The 27,887-nt window shown below is 33.1% G+C and overlaps 1 protein-coding gene across 1 annotated transcript in view; it reads left to right on the top strand.

Annotated features, from left to right (window-relative positions):
• The first annotated feature begins 5,446 nt into the window (after positions 1–5,446).
• Positions 5,447–27,887, top strand: part of LOC129222155 (heat shock protein 75 kDa, mitochondrial-like) — a 51,799-nt gene continuing 29,358 nt past the window's right edge. The window contains exons 1-7 of the mRNA XM_054856614.1: positions 5,447–5,566; positions 12,209–12,322; positions 19,562–19,644; positions 19,740–19,892; positions 21,994–22,065; positions 22,413–22,582; positions 23,714–23,823. Of these exons, the coding sequence (XP_054712589.1) occupies positions 5,455–5,566; positions 12,209–12,322; positions 19,562–19,644; positions 19,740–19,892; positions 21,994–22,065; positions 22,413–22,582; positions 23,714–23,823 (814 nt within the window). The 5' untranslated portion in view covers positions 5,447–5,454. The remainder of the gene's footprint in view (positions 5,567–12,208; positions 12,323–19,561; positions 19,645–19,739; positions 19,893–21,993; positions 22,066–22,412; positions 22,583–23,713; positions 23,824–27,887) is intronic.

Genomic DNA, 27,887 nt, shown 5'->3' with positions numbered 1-27,887 from the left:
AAAAATTTGATAAAATATGGACATTTAAAGCAATTAATTTATCACTGTGCATGGTGAAAGATAGCGATTTATAACTTTCATCACTAATACCCAACTAGATTCCTCAATTCATAAAAAAATGACAGTTCAGTATCTCAAAAGTTTAGAAAGTTATTAGCAAACTAATGAGCCGAATTTGAATAACTCTTGGATAAGCTGCGAATCGCGACGGATCGTTCGCAAATAAGCTGTTTTTATCACACTGAACGATTGTAAGCAAATGTTACAAACTTGCGAACAACCCCTAATGGTTCGTCGCCTACCCAAGAGTTATTGAAATTCGACTCGTTAGAGATCGCTGATAACTTTTTGAATTTTTAAGATATTGAACTGGACTTTTTTTTATGAGTTGAAGAAGTTAGTTGGGTTTTAGATTATGAAAGTTTTCTTTCGAACATGTGCGCAGTGAAAAATTAATTGCTTTAAATATCGGTATTTTATCAAATTTTAAACATTTCAATTTCAAATTCTAGTATTATGCTTCTCTTGTATGTTGTGAAGTTTTCAGAAAGTTTCGTAAGCTTTGATGAAAAACTTTGCATGTTATGAGTAGACATGAAAACAGTCGGAAAAAACCCCGGAAAATTTCCGAAAAAAGCGAAAAAAAAACCGTTTTTTTTTCGAAGAGGTTTATTTCCACTTCGGAAAATTTAAAAAATTTTTTTTTCAACTTTTCAGGAAGTTTCAATTGAAAATTTCAGCAAAAAGTAATTAGAAATTTCTCATACTTAAAATCTGATGCAATATCCTCCCCCTACTCCCTGCTTGTATGTTAAAAATACTGTCTAACTTTGATAATGCAAGTTGTTGTATGATAATATAATTTGCACATAAATCAGAAAAACATTTAATACTTTTCGGGAAAAAAAATAAAAAAAATAAATAAATAAAATAAACCAATATCCTTAGTGAAGAATTTATTTTCCTTCTTCATAAAACAAACAACCATAGCTTTAATCACAGAACTATGTTTCTGCTGACTGTGCGAACCAAATGTACAGGGTGCGGCAAAAAAAAAAAAAAAAAAAAAAAAAAAACGGACAAATAATTTTCCATGTAACGTTATTAAAAATAAATAAGTTAAAAAAACACAAAATATAATAATATCTGAAGACCTTTAGCAATGTATAAATTATTTGGTTTCAAACTAGCCGTCTTTTAGAGTAAAACAGAGGTGCAACTAATAGAAAATTTTCATTCAAGGGCCGCAAGTCCTTTAATCAATCCTATTCCCAATAAAACAATTGGTAAAGAGAGTCCAAACTTATGTGTAGTTAAGGGTAGACCTTTGACTCTAAAACAGGCCATATAAGTGTAAGAAATGTGATTGAGGTCTAGCGAGTAGAGCGTCCATTCTAAAGACGATATCATTTCAAAAACAATGCACCTTGCAATACTCTTGTCTTTTTGAAATATCAAATTGAAATGTCCAGTCTACATTGGTGCGCTGAATTGCTCTTAGGTCCACAGAAGTACAACAGCTTCTAAAATGTCCTTCTGGTACACTTTTGATTCAGTTTACAGCCCTCATCCACAAAAAAAAAAAAAAAAAAAAAAGAAGAAGAAAAGAAAGAAAGAAAGAAAAAAAAAAGAAAAGAAAAAAAAAAACATTTTTTTTTTTTTTTTTTTTTTTTTTTTTTGTCGCTTGTGCTGATTCTATCACAGACAAAGCTTGACTTCGAATTTTGGCGATGTTTTACTAAAATGTTCACTGTTCGTTTTTGTACTCTTTCTGGACATCGACTATAATTTCTAAGCCACTTGAAGCGGCATACCGCTTCAAATACTGTTTGTCGAGGCACAACAAGCAAATGAACTGTGACTCTACTTGCTTAAACAACTTTAAAAGAGCAGGTCTTTTGCTTAAAATTGTAAGAAAACCGAAAAACAATACATAAACTAGGAGATACAGTAAATTATTTTCTAATAAAGTGAGAGACAAAAATGAATAAGAACTTCATTAAAGTGAAGTTGCTTTACTTCCATTCGATGATACAATCTTGGTCCTTTTTTTTTTTTTTTGCCGCAACTTATATGTTGCTGTGCCAAGCACAAAAGTGGAATCTGCAGTTGAAATCAAGCAGAGAGATTGTGTTTTAAAGTTTGGCTCTTCCATATATTTGATTCAGGTCTCTCTTTTTTTCTTTTTTTTTTTCAGAATTTATAAAAAAATAGTTTCTGATGACTCTAAAGCATTTTATTTATTAATTAAAATACGAAATAGAGAAAAATTTGGTTACATTAATAACTCAGTTTTTTTTTTCAAAAGTGTAGGTATGACTACTTTTACTACTGTGCTTAGCACGCCGAATGAATAAACTGAAACTCCAGTTTAAGTTCTGATTCAGCTTTAGAAACCATTATGCAGTTTCGGTTTAAGGTTTCTGTGGGAAAGGAAAAGAAAAACCAATTTAGTTTTGATTTGAACTTAGACTGAATTGGAAAAAATCAAAACTCAATAGCTTTTATTTTCAGACAGTAAAGTTACATTGTAAGGAAGGGAAATCATACTTTTTTTTTTTTTTTAAAACAATATCATTCATGTTTGAAAGTTAAAAATTCTAATTTATTATTTCAAGTTTTAAAAGCAATCTAAAATAGAAAATATAATTGTTATGATTAGACACATATTGCTCAATATTATTGTTTGAACGACGACTTGATTTATTTCTGGCGTTTGATCAAGAATGCTCTCAGTTATAAAACAAAAAGGGTTTTTTTCCTTCTAATTAAACTTACTTTTGGGTGTATTTCTGTCAAGCAGAAAAAGATGTATAGATTGCAAAAACTTTTAAATGCTTAACACTTTATAAGTTCCAAGAAACACAGAGCTATTAAGAAACCCCAAGGAGTTCTACTCTTTGCGAAAGCCTATTTTTATTCATTAAAAAAAATCAATTTTTCCATTTTTTCGAATTTTTCCCGAAAAAAACCGGTTTTTTTTCACCCCTTCAAAATTTCCGGAAATTTTACATCTCTAGTTATGAGCCAAAAAACTTGAAATAAAATTTTTAGTTTTTAAAAAAATACTTATATTTTCGTGAATATCAATGATACCCTCTAAAAAGTATGAAAAATGATTGCACGTAGTAAGCTAACTAATTTCTGGAAATTTACAGCTTATTCTTGGCTATTTACGATGAATGATGACTAAAAAACATTTTTGCTTTCCTTAAGCAAACATTTTTGCTGAGCCCCAAAACGCAAGAGTGATACAATTTTTATTGAAAAATGACTGCTGGAACATACTTTTTATGTGACAAAAGTTTCAAAGCAATTGGTCTTATATTTCTTGAGAAATCTTTAAAAATGTGAATTTTTAAAAGTGTTCCAATGCTTTCGATCATATAGTGTAAGTGAGATTGGCATATAAAACTTGCTTCGTTGGTGGGGAGGGCTGCCATTGCTTGTGATTGATAACTTTCTGAATGTTAGGTTGTAATTAACGCAGTCTATCAGATTACTTTCAATACCTTCTTCGATGCTTTGACTTTGTATGTGGTGCTAATGCTGAAAATTCAGATTCACTCAGATGTGTATGAAAACTACACCAACAACCTGAAAAAGGCAATAATGTCGAAAATATTCACATGTGACCGCAAAATTTAGCAAATCATAGTTAGTTTTACATTTTCATTTTATTTTTTCTAAACATGTACGCTTCCCAGGACACTCTTCTTCGCCCCACTAGGGAGGTAAGCACCTCCCCCGCCTCAGTTTCAGAACCCCTGACTTAGAACGAGCAGAAAAACACCATTTAAAACTTGCACTCCAGTTTGTTTTGACAACGTGGGTGCAAGTGGCGGATTTAAAATATCGCAAACGTTGCAATTGTACGAGATGGTCCCATGGACAATAGGGGCCCCGTAGGAGTTACAAAAAAAACTTATGATAAATGTTTAAAATTACCGCCAGTTAAACGAGAATCTAACAAAATGTCACAAAAACCAGTTACGCCATTTCATACCTGTTTCCAAGTTGGTCTCCAATTCGGCAATATATCACCAAATGATCGGTCTGAGACGCTACATTAGTTTTGCATTGAAATAAGTAATTGATAGCCACAAAAAAGGAGTAAATAGGCCTTTTAGAACACCTAATGGAAAACAAAAAAGGATGAACACAACTGGCACTACGCAGACCCCACATACGAAATTTTAACCTTCTACAGTTTACCATTTTTGAGTTATGACTTATGAGAGATGCATACATCCTGCCGCAAAAAAACAACGCAATAATTAACTTGTTTGTACCTGAATGCAGTATTAAAAATTCAGGGATGACTAAAATAGAAATTCATACTGAAATTCAAGTAAAAAATTTTATATGAAAACAATAACTCTCTTTTCTTTCTATTAAAAAGGAAAACAGCGAAGGTCCTTTTTTACGAAAACATCGACCAATTCCATCGGATTTTCGATGTTTTTTTTAGGCCGATGGGCGGATGGGGGCAAAGCAGGGTTTTTTGGTTTAAACCAAGTGGTTTTTTTTTTCTTAAACCATGAAGGTGTTTTTTTTTTCAAAAATGTTTTTTTTTTTAATTTTATAGTCCCGCCCTCCCAAATATTTTCATAAATTTTACATATTGTTACAAAAAGTAAAATTTAATTAATGCATAGTAACTAGCAAAACTTCATAGATAAATTACAGATTTAATAAATTTAGAACCTTATATTTCTTAAGGTAATGCAAACTTGCTAAATATATTTTTAAAATATTTTAAAAATCTATGCATATTTCCTAGTAGGTACATAAATATACAAGGCAGACCAACTAAGTTTTTTTTTTAATTACATGGAAAAAAAATCCAGTTAGCTCTTTTTCAATTTTTCAATCATCCTTATTTTTCTTTTGTATTTCAAAATAGTCCAAAACGCGTATTTCAACTAAACTTGATTTACTGACCTAATTTGCTTGATTACTTAAGAATTATCGAGATAGATTATGTACCATTGAAGCGATGCATAGTTGTATATGACAAGAGAGAAAAAAATAACTAAAGAAGCCCAAGAGAACACTTACTCGTAGAGTAAGTGCGTACGTACCGGGACGTCTGCCAAGCCTATCTATAACAATAAACCTGTCCACAACGATTTTTTTCCTTGGTCCCAGCAAAATGCCAGCTAAAATTATCAAACTGTCTATTTCGATAACATGTTTACAATATTTTTTAAAGTCCCTACAGTATCGTTGTAGACAGGTTTTACTGTACTTATTTCCGAAGTTCACTCATGGCTTCAGCTGATATCCGGACACAAACAAGGCAAACCTCCAAACAATAGTTGTGTTATGAAGCTCAGTGAGTAGGCTTTTGTCCTGTGTCATGTGGTCAGCTCCCTTGTCAATCGGTAAACTTATACGAACACAACCAATATCCAACTTTACATAAACTTCAACTTCTACTACAATATCAAAATGGCAGCCTCCATAAGGATCACGCTTTTAAAATCTTTGCGTAATATTCCTTTTAAATCTACCTATTCGTATTCTAGACTGTCAACGAAACATGTTTTCCTCCAACAGAAAGGTAAAACCTTTAAAGCAATTTTTTGAGGGATTAAATTTTATGTTACATTACCGGTGTCTTTGGTTGGAGTTTTTTTGTACGAGAACTCGTAGTTAGTTGTACTGTAATAGTTAGCAAGTATGTTTACAGATATAAAACTTTCACCTCATCTTTGTACAAGATAAGCACCTCCCGAAATGTTACCTCTTTTCCACTGTTTTGAAAGCCTGTTGCTTGAGTGGATAAGGAGGAGGAATCGCTTTTCCCTTGTTTTTTAAATTTTATTGCATATTACGTAAGGAGATCGAGATCAAAACAAAATTAAGGGGTTAAAGGCCCTTTTTTTCTATTCTTAAAGTGCAGGAGTCAGTTTGTAAATAGAAAATACGAATCCTGATATGATTAAACTAGATGCGAATTTTAGTGAAATTTTCGATGTTTTGTGAAGCTACTGATTTTATTACTTGTTTTTAGTGAAAGTACCGATTTCAAAATAGGATTTTTGTGAAGGTACCGAAAAACGGTAGCAAATTCAGCCTGCATTGGGCCCTGATAGAAGAGCTTTTTTTCTTTCTTATTTTGATTATTAGACAAATCAAATGTATATATTTTTATAGACATTCCATGTAAATTTGAGTAATTTTGATATTATCAGTAATACACGGGAAAAATGAGTTTTTTTTTTGTGTTAATTTTTGTTACAGTCACAGGTTGTAGCATAATGTTGTTTAAGATGGGGTAATACTATGTAGCATTCACCTTTTCACACCTTCATATATTAAAAAAAGAATATCTATGGCAGGCCTGCGTGCAAGAGACCCCACTCCTACAGCCTCGAAATTTTACACAGAATAACTTCGTGCCCCATGTGTGTGCACTTCTGTTTTGAATGTTGAATTATTTTTTTTAAATTAATTTTTTAAGCTAAAATTTCACATAAATTGCCTGTTAAAGAGATGAAGGATTTCTCAACCCCTTTAATGTTCTATGCCAGTCAAAAGAGATTTTTTATCTGCATAAAATAAAGCTTGTTCCAATTTTCTGAAATAATTAGAACAAGAGATATAAGGGCTTCTGTTTCAGTGAAAAGACCTGCGCTCAACTCAATTCAAGCCCAGAGATTAAGAGCTAAATACATTACTAAAGACCACAAATTTGAAAGCTACTTTTCAAGCGTACAAAACTGCTATTTTGCAATGCTCAAGAGCCCCTTAGCACCTATAGCTGTGCAGGTTGGAACAAGTTACTTTGAAATTCTGTTCAGGGGTGGATACAGAAAAATCCTTTGGAAGGGGCACGGGAAATTGAAACCCCCTCTTTATATCCCCCCACCTTTGATGTTTCATAACAAAGTTTTAATTATTTAATTTTTAAATGTGCGTGTTTTTTAATATATATATATATATATACAGGGCCGATCCTAGCAGGTGTGCAGAGTGTGCACCGCACAAGGGCGGCCGAAGCAAGGGGCGGCCGCAGGCTGCATCATGTAGTTCTTATAATAAAGAAAAATTCCTCAAGAATTTCTCACAAGATCACTTATAATAAGTCGAATAAATCTGCTAAATTTTAAATGTTCAATTATCAAATTAAGTGTCGATTTCCCCGACAGCATATAGCATAGTTTAAGAAAAATAGAATGTTTGGGACCAATGTGTTAGTTCATTATCCATTAATATTTACTCTTTGCACACATGCTTCATTTGGTTGCAAAATTTGTGACAGAACCGGTAATCAGGCATGGATACAGGGGAGGGAAAATGAGGAAAATGGCCCCCTCCTGAAGCATGAAAGGGTGCCTTCTAAAAGGAGCACCGAGGGCGGCCACTAATGTTTACCTCCCAAGCGTTTATAGACCTAAACAATGAAGACATTTTTTATTTATATTAAAAAAAAATGCTATACTGATTAGATACTCTCATCATAAGCATTTCAAACAACAAAATCTGTGTTCAATAATCGTGGATGCATGGGAAGAAAGTAAAAAATTGCGACTCATTTGAGAGTCAAACATATATGAATGACAAACTAAAATTTTGTAATTTTCCCCCTTTACGGCAATTTTTTCTAATTAAAATCCCGAATGAACTGCCCAGTTTCAGATCAGGTAGGAGGACAGGTCTCTTGCCCCGGGTAGTAAGTTTAAACGAAGATCCAAAATGATGCCATGACCTCCTTGACGAGACTAAAGAAGGTTTAAAATTGCGTTTCTAAGACTTTAATTTCGGAACATTTCACTGGTTGAACTACCGACCTTAAGCACCCAATTAAGTCTCTGATTCACCCCTTCCACCTTAACTTAATCAAACATAGCCTAAAAATGTTGGCTCCGAAATCTAAAATGTGTTTTTAGAGGATAGCTTTTCCTAATGTCATCAAAAATTGCTTAATGACATTTTTCGGATTTCTTTTTCGAAATTTTTGCGATGGACTTTTTGCAATTACTACCAAAGACAGTCTCAGTTAGCGTCTTTAGAGAAGCCTCTAATCCCACCCCCTCTCACTTAATTTATTGAAAAACAAACTAAAATTGCGTTTTTCAGACATTAGTTTCAAGAACTTTCAGGGAAGGACTCCCGATCCCGCTTTTCTCCAAACTATTTTTTCCGAACTAATTTCGAAACTAATTTTCTCCAACTATACCTCCAAATTTCGTTTTTAGACGGTTCCGTGGAGCCACAGAACCCTTCCTGCCTAAACTAGCCTGAAATTGACTTCAGTTTCTAAAAACAGTTCGTGAAGGCACACTGAACCCCCCGCCCGCTCTTAGTCCCATCGTTATCAAACGATGCCTAAAATACGTTTTTGGGACTTTAATTTCTAAAAAAAAAATCCGGAGGAGAACTGCTTGGCTTATTTAACTTTTCGCCGCGCTAGTGCATACCCATCAATCGTCGAGGTAAGGTGGACAAAAGTGTATACAGTAAAACTTGTAAAATTGACCACCTGTCTAAGTTGACCGCTATTTTCAGGCACAGAATTAGATCTTATCATATAATTCAACCTCTGTAAGTTGACCACCTGCTAAAGTTGACCACTAAAGTAGTGCACTGCAAGTGGTCAACTTACACAGGTTTCACTGTAGTTGTATTTTTCAGTATTAATATCGAAAAATATCCGTAAGATCCGCCGATGCTTCCCAGTATCGTTAACGTCACCAAAAATAGTATAAAATTGCGCTTTTAGAAACATTCGTTTATAGTCTCAAAACCATTCCTTCTAAAAAATAGCCTATAATGTGTTTTAGTTCTGAAAAATATTTCGGTTCGGAATATTTTCACGTTTCCCCTATCGATTTCAAACATAGCCAAAAATGGGTTTTTACCGGAGAAATTACCGGAGAACAGCAGCCAGATCCCCTACCATCACCAAAACAGCATAAATTTGCGTTTTGAACTTCAATTTCGAAAACCTTCAATAGGAGACGATTGAATCTCCCTCCCTTTAGCAACGTCAACAAAGGTAACCCAAAATTGCGTGCTTAAAACTTCAGTTTTGGAAAATTTTTGGAAATAGCGTCGATCCTTCCTACGCTACGGTCATAAAAAAAGGCTTCAGACTGATTTCAATTTGGAAAGAATTTTAGGAAAGAACATCAACATTACTATCTCCTGAAGTCTCGAAAAAGTTCCTAAAATTGCGATATTTGACGTCAATTTCGAAAATTTCTCCATGCACCTTGAGTATACCGGATTCTTTTGTCCTTGCAACCGAACACAACCAAAGATTAACTAAAACTATCTTTCATACGCCAATTTCGATAATTTTCTCGGAGTAATCCCCCCTTCCCTGATCCCCCCCCCCCTCTGATGTCACCGAAGACAGACTATAAAATGCGTTTTTAAGATTAGTAAATTTTGGTATCTATTACTTTGTTCAAAGATATAAATTGTACCTAAGGAGTTTCTTATTATAAAACATTTCTTCCTTTTTATAAGTTCATCATTCTTCCGTTCTTTTTTTTTTTTTTTGAATTAGAACTTGGTATAGAAATTTGAAGAAAGATTTATATGGACGTTAAAGATGAGTCAAAATATGCAAATTACTCTTGAGGGGCGGCACATTAGGTCTTTGCACAAGGGCGGCCGACACCCTAGGATCGGCCCTGTATATATATATATATATATATATATATATATATAAATAATAATAATAATAAAAGTGAAAAATATTGAAAAGACCACACCAAGAGCCCATAGATGCGCAACGCAGCAAAACTAAAAAGCCAAGTAAACATAAAATTAAGCAAACAGAATTACAAATATTAAACAAATTATAAATAACAAATGATGATAAAAAGGAAAAATGCAAACAGCTATTAAGTAGGAATAGAAAAAGAGTGAATCCAGAGCTCATCAGCCGTGGAAGATTCATTAATAATGGTCAAAAGACCAAAATTTTAACTATAAACTAGAAGAGAATGCTTTTTGGTCTTTTGACCATTATTAATGAATCCTCCACGGCTGATGAGCTCTGGATTCACTCTTTTTCTATTCCTACTTAATAGCTGTTTGCATTTTTCCTTTTTTTGTTATTTATAACAAATTGTTATTTGTTTAATATTTGTAATTCTGTTTGCTTAATTTTATATATATATATATATATATATATTAAAGATTCCTTCAGGTCAATGAATCTACTTCTAAGTACATGAATATTATGCACTAATATACTTTGAATGTGGACAGAAAGCATCGTTAACGTGGTGATGCTAGACTATGAGTGACTTTACTTAGGAACATTGAAATAATGATTATAACACGAGGGCAAGGTTATTAAATAAATTCATACCCCACTTGAGTTTTTTTAAATAATTTATAAAGAAAATCATAATTTCATAACATATAAGTTTTACTGAAGAATTCATAAACTATTTCTGTGTGAATTTAAAAACAGTTGCTGATTTGTTCTTAAAGCCATGATACAGTTGAGGTAACATATTGATACTACCTGTCGTTTCCATTAAAAATCATGGTTTTTCCAAGAAACTACCATATGATTGCTTTCATTTTGCATTTTTTATAAGCTGATAAAGAAATCTATAATTTCGCAAATAGGTTGCTGAATCAAAATGACTTTTTTAGATCGGGCCAACACATTAAATTAAAAAAAATATGTTAATTATTGATTCCATCAAAGAAGAATTAATGGACAGATCGCGATAATATGGTCCCTTGAATTCGAAACCAGTGAGTTAAATGTATTCTGCTACTCTGGGCCTCTGACTCCAGTAATACTTCTTTAGCAAACAAAAACGCTTTTATTCAAAATATACTGTGTGTGTTTTGTGTTCTTTTTAATTAACTATATAAAAATGCAAAAGAAAGGTCAATTAAAAAGTAATAAATAAAATAGTGAAATTAATTCATCCTTTTTTTGGGAAAGGGCACGTGCTCCCTGGACCCTCCTTAAAATCCGCTTCTGATTCTGTTTCTGTTTGGGTGGGAGCAAGATAGTGTTCTAATTATGAGCTTTTCGCTAAAATTTTATTTTCTACTTTAGGGAAAGGGGGATTTTCATTTTGTCCAAATAGGAACTCTTGATGCATTTTTTAAATCTGAGTCTTTCTAATTGAAGAATTATATCTTGGCGAATGATAAAAGATTGTGAAGCAATTTTCAGGGATTGGTGAGCGTCAGCGAGCAATGGGCAGTAGAGATGAGTTTGGGCTCATTTTTGAGGAGCCCGGGCCCGCCCGAGGCTGAAAATTTGTAACCGAGCCAGCCTGAGCCCAAGTGATATTATCTCAGACCAAAATTCGAGCCCAAAGGAAACTTTCTTGTACCAAAAGCTGAGCCTTCTACAGTCTGACATGATCTCTCTGTTAATGAAAAATGTTACCTCAAATGTTCTTCATTAACAGAAGTTTCTAAATTTTCTTAAAATGCTCTACTTCAAATGCATTACTATATGACATTGCAATAGTTAATGTCAAAAGAACACTATAAATAAGCATTAATTAATTAATCTATTTATTTTTTGGAAGGCTGGGGGTAAATTTGACATTGATTGAACTGATTTAAATGTTCCTTTCATTTTCTCACAGTAGAAAAATGTTTATTTGCTTTGAATTTGTATGGAGATTGGCGATTGAATATCTGTGCTTGAGCCCGAGCCCGCTTCGTACCCGGGCTGAGCCCATCTCATCTCTAATGAGTGGCCAGCATCTCAGGAAGTTCCTTGTCATTAAAGTCTAAATTTAAAGACTCGAAAAACAAGGTCAAGTCTCAGAAAAAATCTGTTTTAATTCATACTAAAAAAAAGAGGCACAGAATTTGACCTTCCTGCAAAAAAAAAAAAGTGTTTTAAAGGCTCTACTGAAACAAATGCTTTAAAAATTATGCATCTGTTTTGCAATGTATGTCGCAAATTTTGTAGTATTCTGCTTTAGGGCTAATGATTAAATGTAACATTTTGCTACAAAACTAACAAATTTTGACTGTTAAAGAACAATATTGACATTATTGCTAATTAAGAGTTATTGAGTTTATATTTAGAATTAAGTTATATAATTTTGAATATGTATGAATTCATATTTTTGTAAATCTCTGATTCCTTACCTAAAATTAATTATAGTGCTATGTTTTGTAAAAAGAGCTAATTTTTCTTTTGAAGTCCTGATTTGAATTTTGTGTTTATTTTGAATTTAAATTATTATTTTAGTTCAAGCTCGATGTGCTCTACACACATGTAGCTACTTATGTTCCCAATCGCAGCAAGAACCTGCAAGTGATCCAGACTATCATACTATTATTACAGATTCTGAGAAGTTTCAAGGTAAAATTTTGCAATGTTAGAGGACTTTTAGCATGACTTATTAGTTAGTTCATCTTTTTCTTCCTTAGTCTTTCATATCATCCAATTGTTCTGATGTCTTTTTTTTTTGGCCCGTCAACATTAAAAAGATTTAGGATTTTTGAAACGATGGACGTGTTATTTGTTTTTTTTAAATCAAAGTAAAATAGCATTAGTTTTACTTTTTCACTAGTTGGTTTAAGTTGGCAAAAGAAAAGTTTCTTTTTATTCACAGAGGCAAAAGGTATGAACCAGTTCAACAAATTTAGCACCCTCACTTTTAAGAAAGCTTCAACTGCAATGTATTTCTGCTAAGCTAATACTTTCTAATCCTCTCAGGACGAATTTCCGCCTTGGACAAAATTTCCGAGATGGAGGTCGGGACGGAAAGAAATTCGATGACTTTCTTCCAGTTTTTACTTAAAGAATGATTGAGTGTTTGAAAAATATGCTTTAATTACTGAACCGTTCCATAACCACGAATTTACATAGACATTCTCTCGGTTTTCCGCCGTGGGCTTGTTTTGTTTGCAACGTGCTTTTGGAGGCGTGCCTTTTCGACTCGTGCCGTTTGATTTTTTTAGGTATAAGCTGTGTTATTTCCAACTCACTGCATTGCAGACCGAGGAGTTTCTCGCTATTCTCAGTGATTTTTCGAAATAATCGGCTCTAATTGAAAATTTAGCCTTTTCTCATGCTATTTTTGATCATCCTTTCATTTTTTTTATTATTATTATTTGCGGGGGTTTTTGAAAACACGCATAAATGAAAATTATGTTCGATCTAAAATGTCTTAAGAGTTGAATCTGAATCACCGATTGAGAGTGATTGCTGACAAGATGAAATGTTTTCGCCACAGCAAAGGGCTTCCACATACTAGGTAAAACGGAAACTATCAGGGATTTTGAAAATTTTAATGAAAATGGAAAGTTTGGAAATAATCGGGAGGAAATTTAAAGCTGGTTGGAAGCACCGATGGGCAACTGTTCCTGCATTTTTGACAAAGACTTGAGGAATCACTAAAGTCCAATGTCATTCATTGAATAACACTCGCTAGAATGGAAATATGGGGGGGGGGAGGGTGAGAGAGATAGAGAGAGAAAGGAAAGGAAAAAACAACGGCAGCACGAGTTTGCGAAAAAACGCTGCTTTTGCAAAGAGGGTAAATCCACAAATTAACCCACGATACTGACATCTTAAAAGGTTAATATCTTGGACAATCTAAGAGGGGGGAGGGGCTACTCAAGGGCTCCAGTATAAAATATTGAAAAACTGAATTGAAAGCCATTTCTGAAGCTAGGAGTGATTTGATATTTCTCCTCTGCAAAATCTTAAAAATTTAAAAGTCAAAAAGTTTTAGGCTGTCTTTAATGATGTAAAAGTGGGGAAGGGGAGGTTTAAAAAAAATCGTAAACTGTAGTCTTAAAAACACGAATTTATGAGAGATGGTTTCGATGTTCTAACATGAAAATGTTTTGTAGCTGATGTATTTAAAACTATTTGAGGTTATACTTAAGTGACTTAAGTGAAAGGGCATTTGGGACCCTCTCCCAAAAAGTGTTTGTAATTGAAGTCTTAAAACTTTAAGGCTGTCTTTGGCAATGTTAAAAAGGGAGCTCTTTTTAGGCGAAATTCCGAAACTGGAGTCTTAAAAGCGCAACTTTAGACCGTCTTGGGGTTCGGGGTTCCCCTTCCCTAAAAAATATTCAAAGCTGAAGTATTCAGAACTCAGCTTTAGGTAATCTTTGGAAGACTTAAGAAGAGGGAATTCGAAGGCTTTCAAAAAGTTTTAGAATTTAAATTCTTAAATATTCGGTAATGAAAAGGGGAACCGCAAATTTAAGTCAAATTAAGTGAACTTAGGGAAAGGAGTTCGGAAGGGGGGGGGGGGTCTCTCTCCCAGAAAATTTCTCCGTTCTAAAGTATTGAAATGCTATTTTGGCTATTTTTGAATGAGGTAAGAGTTGGAGAATTCAGAGGTCTTTCTCGGAACATTTTCGAAATTGAAGTCTTAAAACTTTGGGTTGTCTTAGGCGATGTATGAGGGGAGTTGCTCTCTCAATAGAAAAATAAATCTTAAACAAAAACTTACACTGCGTTTAGTAAACACAATGAGGGGAGGGGGTATTCCGCACCCCAGCCCGAAATATTTCCGTTTCTGGCGTTAAGTTTCCAAAATTAAAGTATTAAAATTTTTAGGCGGTCACAAGTCATGTTTATAGATAAGGGAGGTACTATTCTTACAAAAAAAAAAAAAAAATAGAAACTGAAGCCTTAAAAATTGAAATTTAGGACATTTGTGGTGAACTCAGAGGAAGGGGTTCTGGAGTTCTCTTCCAAAAATTTTTTGATGCTAAAGTCTTTAAAGTGCCGCTTTAGGCTGTATTTGAGTTTCTAAGATGGATGTGATTCGGGGACCCTGCCTGGGGTTAGGATTCAGTTCCCCTATTTCTATTTTTAATTAATGAATATTGGAAAGGGTACCTTGTTTAAAAATATACTTCACTGAAGTGATTTTTTATTGCTAATTTCACCACCTGCTATCTTATGAAAGTATCCTTTTTCAAATGAAGACTGTGTGGGGGAATGGTACCAGTTCATTATCATTAGTCGGCCATACCCTTCCCCCACCTCTCCTTCTTTTCTGGTTTGTTGGCGCTACCTTGGGTAAACTTTCTGATCAGAACTGATTTATGTTGCAAAAGTGAAAATCTCATGTCCTAAGCGATTTTATTGCTACAATAAAAATGTTTACGATCAGCAAAAACTAATGGTGAGGAACTGCGAACGCTTTTACCCCTAACCTTATCCAATATCGTCTAAAGTTGCGTTTTTGGAACTTCAATTTCGAAATATTGCCGAACGAGGGTTCCTGAATTTCATCCCTTCAATAGTGCATTCAAAATGCGTATAAACGTTATGAAAGATGGACTACAATTTCGTTTTTAAAGCTTCAATTTCGGGGAGAGCCCAGAGCGTTCCCCCTCCCTTCTCTAATATTTTTGAAGGGTGCCCAATAATGTGATTTTGGGACAATCAGTTTGAAATAATTGATATAAGAATCCCTGAACCCCTCCTTTCCCTGAACTTTACCAAAATGGCCTACCATACGTTTTTTGGACTTCAATTTGAAAAACTTTCTGGGGGAGAGCCTCCTTATTGCCGGATTTTAGGTTTTTTGGAATTTGATGTCAAAACGCTTAAATATTACAATTTAAAGGCTTAAAGTTTAAATCAAACAGATTCCCAAACTGGCACTGTTAAAATCTACAACATTCATACACTAAATTTTTCCTTAAGCCCGCGGGCGGGAGGGGGGGGGGGGTCTGAAAATATTTTCCGTCTTGAACACATCACCTAACTTGCACCCATGCCTCACATGTGCCTTTACCACCTTTCAGTCCTTTATGATATATCTTATTGCAGAAGACTTTTTAATAAGGCCGAGAAAAGGGGCGATTGGTCTTCGTACCATGAAGCTCGCAATAATTACAATAAGGCAATAAGAACCAGTAAGCAGGATAACTGGAGACAGTTCTCTAGCCATTTAGACAGCGTTTCTCATGTTGCTATATATAAACTCACGAAAATACTCTCTAGAGACAAATTTTGTCAACTGGATTCCATTGAAAAGGAAGATGGTTCCTTTACCGAAGACAGGGAACGCACTTTAACAGAAATGTTTAGGGTACACTTTCCTGGCTCAATAATTAGAGATGACGAAAGTCATCCTGATATTCTGCGACACTCTTTACATGGTTGTAAGGAAAGGTGGAAACTAGCGGGTGAAATTGTGATCTCTGGTAAGATTGTGTGGGCCATTAATTCACTCAAGCCATTTAACTGCAATACATTACACTGGAGGAACCCTGTACCAACCACTATATGTGGTTTAACTGGGTTGATGGGGCCCTGAAGACAGCACTGTTTTTTGATCCAGACCAGCAGCAGAGTAACTCCTGATGCAGCACCGACAGAGGCATTGATTTGGAATGGGAACTTAGACTTTGCGACAATGAACATATTTAACTTGCCTCAATTACCCTTAACGAACATTGATTATCTTTGACCGGCTAGCATCGAACCCAGAACCATCCAGTTACGAGTCCAACTGTTCACTGAAAAGGCCACCACAGCCTAATTTTAAATGTTTTCAAAATTGAGTTAGCTGTGGTTTTACCATAATTTTATGTAGACTAATAAACTAGTGTAATATCAAAGTCAATCCTTGTACAACAAAGCCCTTTATTTTGGAGTCACATTTTTCGTTTAGTGCGGAAAGGGCATAAGTCCCAGACTTCATTTCACCTTTTCCGCACTAAACGCAAAAGAAGGAGTAGTAAGACACAATATGAATTTCTGACAAGATAATAGAAAAAAAATTTAATAGATTTTAAATTTAAATAGATTTTTTGGCGTAGTGAAATAAAAACAAATAACTCCTTTGATCTAGCATTATTATGGCTAGTAGGTTCATCAGTTGGGGGCGGGATTCAAAATCGCGCTGGGTGATAGGGACAGAAAAGTATTAGAATGAAATTTGCTAATTTCTCAGGGATTTTATTAATATCACTCTTGGAACTGCAATAAAACTGTACGCTTTCAGTGAGATATAAGCTGGTCAAAATAAGAACATAGCAGGAGACTTTTTCTAAAAATAACACTGAAGAAATTTAACAACATTGCTGATGACTTTCCTCTGAGAGGACATTCATTTATCCTTTGTGACCGGGTTTTTGGGAAAGTGAAACAAATGTTAAACAGATGTGACAGATTATTACTATGTGAAATCCAATCTCTTATAAGTGAAATTCTGAAATTACATCAAGATTCACTATCAAATTTGTTGAAAACAATGGAATCTGTAACTGCTAAAACAGGTGCCCTTCATTTTTTTAAGAGGACTTATCTCCCGAATTGAGATTTTGGTAAAAGATTCTAATAGGCGTCAAACGTTTTTAATTTTCAACATTCACAATGTTTAAATATTCGATAGAACCCAAAGGCACAGTTTCAGGTTAGCTATTTTATAGATGGTTTCCAAGAGGGTTCATACTGGAAAGTAACGCTTTTCGGCTGAACTACCTTTGCCAATATTGAGTACAATGGGAAAATTTTCATATTGTTAGAAGAAATAACATATATTAAGATGATTATTCAGTGCCATTTTGAACATAATCATTCTAATATGTACATCAAACTTGGTACACAAAACTAGACAAGAGAAGGAAAGAAAGATTTCCATGCACGATGTATTTCATGAATATGAATATAGTTTTATACACATGTGAAACTTTTGCTTTCTTTTCTCAGTTTGTTTGTTTTTACTTTTTTTAATTTTTTTAACACCAGACTTTATTTCGCAAAAATAAGACGAGATAAAGAGAAAAATACAAGATGTACTTTCATAGATAATAAATTTAATCATACGGACTTCACTAATTATTTTTATCACTTTGTTATATTATTTTTTACTATCATAAATCAGTTTGATACACATCTGTTTCACTTGATTTACATTTTTATTACTCTAATCTAGAGACGTACCGAGTACTCGGTAACTGCTCGGTACTCAGCCAATTTGCCAAGTACTTGGTACTCGGCTGAATTCTGATCAGATACTCGGCCAATATTGAGTAGTTGCAAAAAATTGAATATTGTCCAAGGCAGATACTAAAATTTATAAAAAAAGGAACAAGCATTATATTCTGCAATCATTTACAATTAAAATTTATAAGTCAAATTTAAATTTTGAGAATAATGAAGTTTGTAATGCTTCATTGGAATAAATCTTTATTATAATGTCCCCAAAGTTAATAAAATTTATTTATTAAAAATTATGCAAAAAAGGTAAGTAGAGAAAATAAGGAATTCTAATATTAAAAATGGATTTTTGCTACAAACAAAAATTAGTTATAAAAAATATAAAAATACCTTTGCTTAAAAAATAAAAGGAAATAAAAACAACGTTAAAAGCACAGTGCAGGAACACTGCAGACACATGTTTTGGCGTTACAGGGAATTCCTTTTTCAATGCACAAAATGGGAGCTTGTGGATTTAAAGGCATCCAACGAAAGTTGGTTTTTTTTTGTCGAATGTCTTTACATTCTTTAGCTCACATGTTATGCACTGAAAAAGACGTTCCTTGTTAGGGGGGAGGGGGGGGGGCAGAAACACCTGTCTGCAGTGTTCCTGCACATTTGTTGTATTAAAATTATTTATGTTTGGCGGACTAAAACTATGACTGGTATAAATTTTTTTTAATTCCAACTTGATTAATCGTACCTTTTATTTATTTATTCTCAATTTTTAAAATAATTTTTTTTGTAAAATTTTTGACACAAACAAAATTGTTTATATAATACTTAATTGAATTTCAGCAGGAATTTAGTTTTAAAAACTATTATATGGACAAGGAGGTCTATACTACTATTCCAATAAGTTCAAAATTCATCACATGTGTGTCGGTGGTTCTTCTTAAAACATAATTGGAACTTGGTAACTCGGCCGAGTAGTGAAAGGCCGAGTACTCGGTAACTCGGTACTCGGCCGAGTAGTGAAAGGCCGAGTACTCGGTACTCGGCTACTCGGCCAAAGTGGTACTCGGTACATCTCTACTCTAAACTAGCCTTTCAGGATATTTATTGCAGAAAAGACCTAAATCCAAATTTCTAAAAAAATTTAGTTTATTTCAGTGATGAAATGAAACGTAATTTAAGGTGAGGTAACGATCCTACTTGTGGCTAGATTAGTCACAAAATGTTTTGTAGACTTTAATTCATTTATGAATGAAATAATTTTTATTGAATCCTGAAAAGTTGCATCAGTGGGACTTAAGCCCTTTCTGAAATAATCAATTTGTTTTTAACATTAGTTTAAAATAGCCTCAGGCTACAATTAAAAGGCGCAAGGTGACTCCAAAGAAATAACAAGGCATTGATTCCTAAATCAGCAAATAAGTCGAATGTACTTAAATAGAACTTAATATGCTTTCATTATTAACATATAGAAATGAGTCAAGACATGGCGATTTTCTCTAGGGCATGCATAGAATCTGTAAGAAAAATTAATCTATAAAATGATTATTGATGCAAATTTGAAATTAAAACCCATCAATTATCATCAATTAATAGAGTATTCAAGTGTTTAAGTATCTGTGCTTCAGATCATTGATGTTTTTGTGCTCTTGTTTTTAAAGGCTTAACTTTGTCTTTTTATAGGGACACCGGAAAAGTTGCAATTTCAAGCTGAGACACGTATGTTACTTGACATTGTAGCTAAATCTCTATATTCTGAAAAAGAAGTAAGGACATTTTTAGTCTTTTTGCTTAAATATCTCGACATTTTCATGTAAAATGATAAACTGATAAAACTTTTCTTCCTTTCTATTTCATGTAGGTTTTTGTCCGTGAATTGATCTCCAATGCTAGTGATGCTTTGGAGAAGCTGCGCTATGCGCAGTTGACAAGTGAACAATCTGGTGTGGCTCTTGATCGTCCTCATGAAATCCATATTGCTACAGATAAACAAGCTAGAGTTTTTACCATTCAGGTAAGTTCTTTGTTTTAATTTGTTTTTTATAAAGTTTATTAACTTGATAATTGTTGCAATTATTCTTTCCCTCTTGAAAAATTGAAGAAAAACCCCAAAATAAATATTTGAATCAAATTTCCAAAAATTTCAAAAGTAATGTTATGTACAAAATAAATGTTTGAATCAAATTTCATAGCAAACTCTACTAATGCTCTTAGTTAATATGGAACTTAATGCTTTTTGATCATGGAGCATTTCCTCCCTCCCCAGTCTGTTTAATGCTCAGTAGCACTTTCCGAATAAGGTGTTACATTTAAGCAACTGTATAGAGATTGATAATGGAAATATATGGGTGCGAAACCTTCCATCTCAAAACAGATTTCCGTCGTGATGAAATTGCTAAAACGAGACAGAAAGGAAACTCAATGACTTTCTTCAGTTTTTGCTTTGAAAAAAGTAAAATAAAAAATAAATAAGCAAAATAACAAGGGTAGGAACAGCCTTAATTTTCTTAAAATTACAATTTTTTTAATAAACTGTACTTAAATTCCTGATATTTTGAATTTTTTCCTAAACATCCTAAAATTTTCATTCTTTTACCTCACATTTTTGCAGAAAAAGAAAGCCCCACTAAAATCAATTCAAACTTTTGCTACTAGTCTTGTCTATTTATATCTCCTCATAAGCAACCCTGTTGTAAAATTTTCTCCTCCAAGAACACTATAAACTCTTTCTCATAAAAAGAACGCCTTTATCCTAAACACCAAAACCCTCAGCCTTAGAGAGGTATGACATCTAGTTTGCCCGTCAAGTTTCTGCCAAACTACCATCCTCCCTGCTCTCCTCTTTCATCATACCTACTTCCTTTAGAACCTCCCTCCATCTCCAACTCCTCAGAAGTAATGATGGATCCTTTAACTTGTTTTTAATACTGTTTGAATAGAAGCTTTGCAAAGTGAAGTGATTGCTTGGTGAGCAAAAAGTTTCTGCCAAACAGGATAAGCAATTTAAAGGATCTATTCATACTTCTGTGGAGTTGGCACTAATAGGGGGGGGGATGCTAGTGGAAGTAGGTGTGATGAAAGTAGAAAATAGGGAGGGTGGCAGCTCGGAGAACTTGTATTATGTGTGAGATGTAATTAAATTCAGTCGAATTTGCTTATAACAAACCTGGATTTAGCAAGGAAATCAGAAAGATTTGGTTGGTGCAATCGTCAGTCTATGGGATCATAACTTGTTAGGACCTTATATTTTTGTAATGAGTGCACAAGGTCAAACAATTTATTCATCCAAAAACATGTTTTAGCATTACTATTCTCTTTTTATTGCAACCAATTGTTTTTATTACTATTCTCTTTTTATTGCAACCAATTATTTTTTTCCCCATTATTGCACTATTCTATAGTTTCCTGGTTAGGAGCGATATTTTTGTGATCCACAAATTTCAATTGCCTTCCTGCTGAGTTTATTCTTTCTTGGCAAAATTCCATTTAACATTCTGAAGCCAACTGAATGTTAGTGATGAGTCACAAATCCTGAAAACAAATAGTGACAACCTATAGTTTTTCTTTAAATTTGGAGTAGAGATGCTTTTGAAAATTATATATTTGTTGACGCTCGTCTTATCACTTCCAAGATGTACTTTCAAGGATGTAATAATTCAAATTCAAATTAATGCAAATAAAAAGAATAATGAAAGCAACAGCAACAAATGTGAAGAATTTGGCTTCTGATATGCTTTTTCTGCAAACTTTTTTTGAAGCTAGGGAGTCAAAATGACTGTGTTTCTTGAGCTATGAGTATTTCTCAAAAACAATGACACACAAAAGCGAGTCAATTTGACAGCTGAAAGCAAATTAATTATAAGAAGACATAAAAGAAACAAAGCAAGTATGAATGATTTTTTTTTCACATTGTTTTTTATGAGCATTCTTGAATAGTGAGCAAATTGTGGTCCTCTTGCGCTCTTAAGGAACAAGTTGAACTGTATATACAGTCATAGCCATTTAAAGCGAAGCTGAAAGGACCAACGTAAAATTTTGTTGCAGCTGTTTCTTTAAAATTAAACTATATTTAAAAATTTTAATTCCTGCTTTAACGATTAAATAACTGTTCTTAGGATACTGGTATTGGGATGACTAAAGAAGAAATGATAAGCAGTCTTGGAACAATAGCACGATCAGGATCTAAAGTGAGTAAAGTTTTAAATTCTTTTTCTTTTTTAATTTATAAAAACGTGATATCTGTAATGAAGATATCCATTAAATTAATCGGCCCCAAACTCAACTTTGTGGCATAATATGTATTTTAAAAAATCCTTTGAAATACATTACTAAGAAAGCTGTGTAATATGCTCACAGTTTCTTTTAAACTGAGCAAAGTATGAACTAGAATTAGTTGCAATTAAGGATTTTATTATTATTTCATTTGTTTGCTGTCTTTCTCATAAATTATTTTAATATACCTATAATACATGAATGTTTGTATAACATTGATCAAAGTGTTTGTACAATTAAAAAGAATTCTGCTTTGCTTTAGGCATTTTTAGAAGAAGTAAAGAGAAATGAATCAACCAGTTGTGCTGTAAATAAAATTATTGGGCAGTTTGGTGTTGGCTTTTACTCTACATTTATGGTTGCTGACAAAGTTGAAGTCTATTCCATGTCTCACAAACCAAATTCAAAAGCATACAGATGGGTATCAGATGGGTATGTTTTTTTTTTTTTTACAATAAATATTTCATTTTTCTACAATTGTAGTTTGAATTTTAAGTTTTAATGATTGAGGAAAGTTTGAGTCTATATTAGTCTGTAAAATGATCCTTTGAATTTTAGTTTCAGCAGGGTTGTTTTTTTTTTTTTAAAGCTTGCTGGTTTTTTTGAAAATGGTATTTTTTGAACAACCAAATCTTCTCCCCCCAAATGTTTCATGAATTTTACGCATTATTGTAAAATGTGAAATCCAATTTATGCAAAGTAAACTGCGAAGCTTTAGAAATAAATAACAGTAATATATTTGTAGAATTATTTTTTTAATGTAATGCAAGTTTTCTTACTAGCTTTAAAAAAAATTAAGGAACTTTTTTTCATAGGTACGTTACCTGGCAGATCAACTAAGTTTTTCTAAACTTACATAAAGGAAAAAAATCCAAGTTGCTGTGCACATTTACTCCTTTTCCATTCTCAAATTAGCCCTAGTGTATATTTCTGCCAAAACTTCATCTTACTACTTAATTTTTTTGATTGTTTAAGATTTATAAAGGTATGTTATGTATGTTATGTATCATTGCAAGGTTCACCTGTATGAATGGGGGACGAATCAAACACAAATATTCACAACAAAGTCTTTATTGAAATATGTCAAAAGAATATTTTTTGTTCCTTGGATTTGTACAGCTAAAAATAAAAAGCAAATTAGGATTTAAAAAGACTTTAAAACTTATTCAAGACTTTTAAGTATTATTATTATTTTTTTTTTCCGAACAGAAAGTTTTCCTGAACATGTTAAATCAGGCAAAATAATATCTAAAATGGAAAACATTGTTTTTTCCCCTAAAGCATATTACTCCTATGTGTATGAATGTTCTCATTGATACATTGTGTACATTACATGATCTATAACTTTAGTTTTAAACAAAATATATGTTGTTCTTTACGTTTTAGAAGTGATAGTAAAATTTTTATTAATTTGGATTGATTATTCATATTATTTTAATTTTCCTTAAAATTAATTATGCTTAATAAACTGCTAGTGTCATTAAAGTGTTTCATAATATTTTTCATTGCTACTATTGTAATGCAAACAACAGTAAAGAGCTTACATTTACTTCAAATTAATAGGTCTGGATCATATGAAATAATGGAGGCAGATGGAGTACAGCCTGGAACTAAAATTGTAGTTCATTTAAAATCAGACTGCAGAGAGTTTGCTGACGAAGGAACTATAAATGGTAATACATAAGAAACATTTTTTCACATATCATTATTTTAGTTTGAAATGTAGCAAGTGCTATAAACCACTTTTCATATCTGTTTTATTTACTGTATTCCCCTGCACTAACCAATATGCTGATGAAATGAGGAACTCATACTTACTTCCTTTTATGTTTACTTTCCTGCAAGGGCACCCATATGTAAAATTGTAAGGGGGGGGGGGGGCTCTGATATTTTCCCCATGGGTTAGGAGGGTATTTTTTCATGGAAACCGATTTCAGGACAGATTAGAGTCATTAAACTATTTCACTTTTAATAACTTATTCATTAATGGCTGGAGAATACATGTTTTTACATTTTTGCAAAGAAAAAAGTACCTAAAGCAAGAAAATTCTAATTTCAAAGGAGGGGTGGGGGGGCTCGAGCCCCCCCTTGTCCCCCTATATGGACGCCCTTGCTTTCCTGTAAAAGAATGAATATATATATATATATATATATATATATATATATATATATATATATATATATATATATAATTTATTGGAGCCGTTTTTGTTTAATTTTGTGCAGTGTAAAAAGTGAATACTATCTTATCATTTTAGTTTTTCTGGAAGGGAAGGGGTTTAAAGTAGGGATGCAATGAATAGTAATTCGGCCGAATACCGAATACTTGGCCACAGTCAAGGCCGAATATATATTCGACTATTCGGCTGCCGAATAGTTAACGTGTTTTTGTTTAAAAACAAAGCACAGGTTGCATTTAAAGCACATTTTTGTGCATTAAACAGCTTAAAATACTATATCACAATATTAAAAAATGTTTCAGAGCAATTTAATTATTTTTTGAAAGCATTAGCATTAACGACATTAGCAATATTCGACCCTATTCCGGCACTAAGAGAAGGGGGGGGAGAGATTTTTTGGAATAAATTCTAAAGATAAGAGCTTTATTTCTTAGCTTTTGAAACAGCAATGTCTTCCTACTAGAAACATCATTTCTCTATGCTTCTCAAATAAATAGGGGGAGGGGGGAGAGACTAAAGAAACCTGAATTGTTGTAAAGTTTTCCGCTACCTGATGCTCATTTCTTGATCATTAATGTATTTTTTTGACTTCTAATTAAAACTATTTAAGCCATTGATTAATCCTATTCACCTTATCTAAAACTATTTAATTTTCTTTTAAACTGGCAATCAAAAAAACATAAGAATCTATTCAAATAAGCTTTTTTTAACCTCCCTTTAATAAGAACTTCCTTTTTCAGCATTCTTTTACTTTCAAAATCTACTCTTTTGACACCCTACCAACACTTGTTCTGTATCCTTTCCCCGCTAACCCCTTTCAACTAATGGACTGGTTCTAACTGATAAGCCTTATAAATAGCAGGAAGCAGTAACTCGGTGCAGATCCAGGTTTTGGTTTAATCTGGTATTTAATTTTTTTTTACTTTGTAATACCTGCTCTTTCAACACCCTGTACAGTTGTTCTGTCACTACCAGGGAGATAGAAGGGAGGAGATAAATCCTTCCTATTTAGAAGTAGCAACGATTGTTCACTTTTTTAGAGGGCTGTGTCCGCCAGCTGCTCCTGACAATTGCAGCCGATCAATGTAAATGATGCTAAGTTTCTAATTTTTTTAGAGGCAACAATTAAAGCAAAAAAAGAAAAAAAACTACAGGAAATTGGTTGTAATAAGGGGCTAATATAGTGGACGATGTACGGCTTTGTCTACAGGAAGTTTGCATAGTATTTTGATGGAAAAATGTATTTTATTTTTCATCACCAACTTCGAAGCTGAATTCGTCTGCTATTAATATTGCGCTGTGCGATGCTTTATTATTACGAGTTGGGATTTTTCTATTCCTGTAAAAGACGAAATGAGAATGTAGTAGAATTAATTACTTAAATACTTTTTTTTAATTAAAAGTAAATTTCGTGACATGTTTCGAGAACTAATTAAAGTGAAATAATTTTTGCTTTCTTGACCTTTAACAGATAAAAATAAATGTTAATGTTCTATTTACTTAACTTCAAGCTGGTATTGATTATAATAATTTTATTCATGCATTTACTCACTGCTTAAACAGAATTGTTATCATTATTTTTTTTTATTATTGCATTTTTTTCGACAACCAAATGGGAAAAAAATCACGAAACCTTATTCGTTCAAAAAATTATACCTTGAAACCCTTTTTTGAGATAGTTGTGTGTGGTTTTCTGTTGAAATTAATCAAGTTTTCGAAAATTACAATTTACTCTTATTGTGCATGTATTTTTAAATGAAAAGGGTTTCCCGATTTTTTTCGATTTTGTTGTAGAAAAAAATGCAATAGCAATAAAAAACAGTGATAACAATTATGTCTAAGCAGTGAGTAAATGCATGAATAAAATTATTATAATCAATATCAGCTTGAAGTTAAGTAAATAGAACATTAACATTTATTTTCATCTGTTAAAGGTAGTGAAAGCAAAGAAATATTTCGCTTTAATTAGTTCTCGAAACATGTCACGAAATTTACAACTAATTAAAAAAAATGTATTTACGTAAATAATTGTACTACATTCTCAGTTCGTCAATTATTTACAGGAATAGAAAAATCCCAACTCATAATAAATAAAACATCGCACAGCGCAATATTAATAGCAGACGAATTCGGCAAGTTGGTGATGAAATATAAAATAAATTTTCCCATCAAAATACTACGCTAACTTTATGTGGACGAAAGCGGTACATCGTACACTATATTGGCCCCTTATTACAACCAATTTCCAATATTTTTTTTCTTTTTCTGCTTTAATAGCTGCCTTTAAAAAAATGAGAAACTTAGCATGATTTACATTGATCTGCTGCGATTGTCGGGAGCGGCTCGCCGACAGCGCTCTCTGTAAAAAGTGAACAATCGTTGCCACTTTTACACTAGCAAACCCGTAGGACATTTCTCTCCTTCTTGCTACTCTGTGCAGGCCCGGACTGGCCCGCCAGGCAACCGGCCACATGGCCGGTGTGCCCCTACGCCGGATTTTTTTTTTTGTTCAAAAAAGGTTTTTTGCAAAAAAAAAGAAAAATTTCTTCTCAAAAAATATTTTTTCTTCTTTAACTGTCGATTTTTCTACTCTCTAATCCTGGCACCTCGAAATTCTTCAAGCAAAAGTTTTATGGCAATAAAAACCTTTTAGCTAATCACTGACGAGCCTCGAATTATTTTGCCTTCCTTTTCAAAACTTGTTTTTTTCTTTTCAATCATTGTCGCTGCGCGACTTTAAAGGTTATTTCATGGTCAAAATCCCTGGTCCCCCACTGCCTTGGAATGACAGAGTCTTGACGAGTAACATAAATTCCCGGAATCAGGAATCGCTGATAGCTTACTCAATCACTTGCGAAATTCTGGCAGGGAAATTTTACATTGGTGATTTGGATGGAGGGAGGAGAGCAGGTAGACATGGATGAAAGAAAGTTCAGTTTTTATCTTAGGTGATTCCTTAAATAATTATCAGTTGTATAATTACGTTATCATTTTTAATAGTAATATAAATTTTGCTGCCTTTTCTCTTAAATAAAATTTGTACAGATCGTTTTGTTTCTGTAAGAGTGTATTAGAACCGCTATATTTTCCATTGCAATTTTAATCATCAGTTTTCTTGCTATCGTACCTCCGTTTGCATTCACTGTTAAAACGAGCACATAGAGGTGGCTCATCTTTATTTGGCAGAAAGCAACATCTTGTTGCGCCCTTTTGCCTTCTAAAAAGCCCTGTAGATATTTTTCCCTTATGCAGACAAACACCTCGTACCTGTAATCGTTAATTTTTTAAATGCCCAATTGCGCCCTTCTGTCATTTTAAAGCGCCCTGCAGCCAAATTGTGACTCCCCCCCACCCTCTTTCCTTCTTTTTTCTGGTCTTTAAAGAATAGTTTTTGAGGGGCATGTTTTTGCGATCGTTAATTTTAAAATTACTTAAACTTAATCAGATATTTTGAGTTTAAGTTTAAGAACATTAAAAAAACATTTTCAGATAAGACAGCTCTTTCAATCTAGAATTAAGAAAAACATCCCATACTTGTAATTGTTACACTGTAAAAA

Source organism: Uloborus diversus, chromosome 1, assembly GCF_026930045.1.
Source record: "Uloborus diversus isolate 005 chromosome 1, Udiv.v.3.1, whole genome shotgun sequence".
In the NCBI taxonomy this organism is placed as follows: domain Eukaryota; kingdom Metazoa; phylum Arthropoda; class Arachnida; order Araneae; family Uloboridae; genus Uloborus; species Uloborus diversus.
This window is presented reverse-complemented; position numbering and strand designations above follow the sequence as displayed.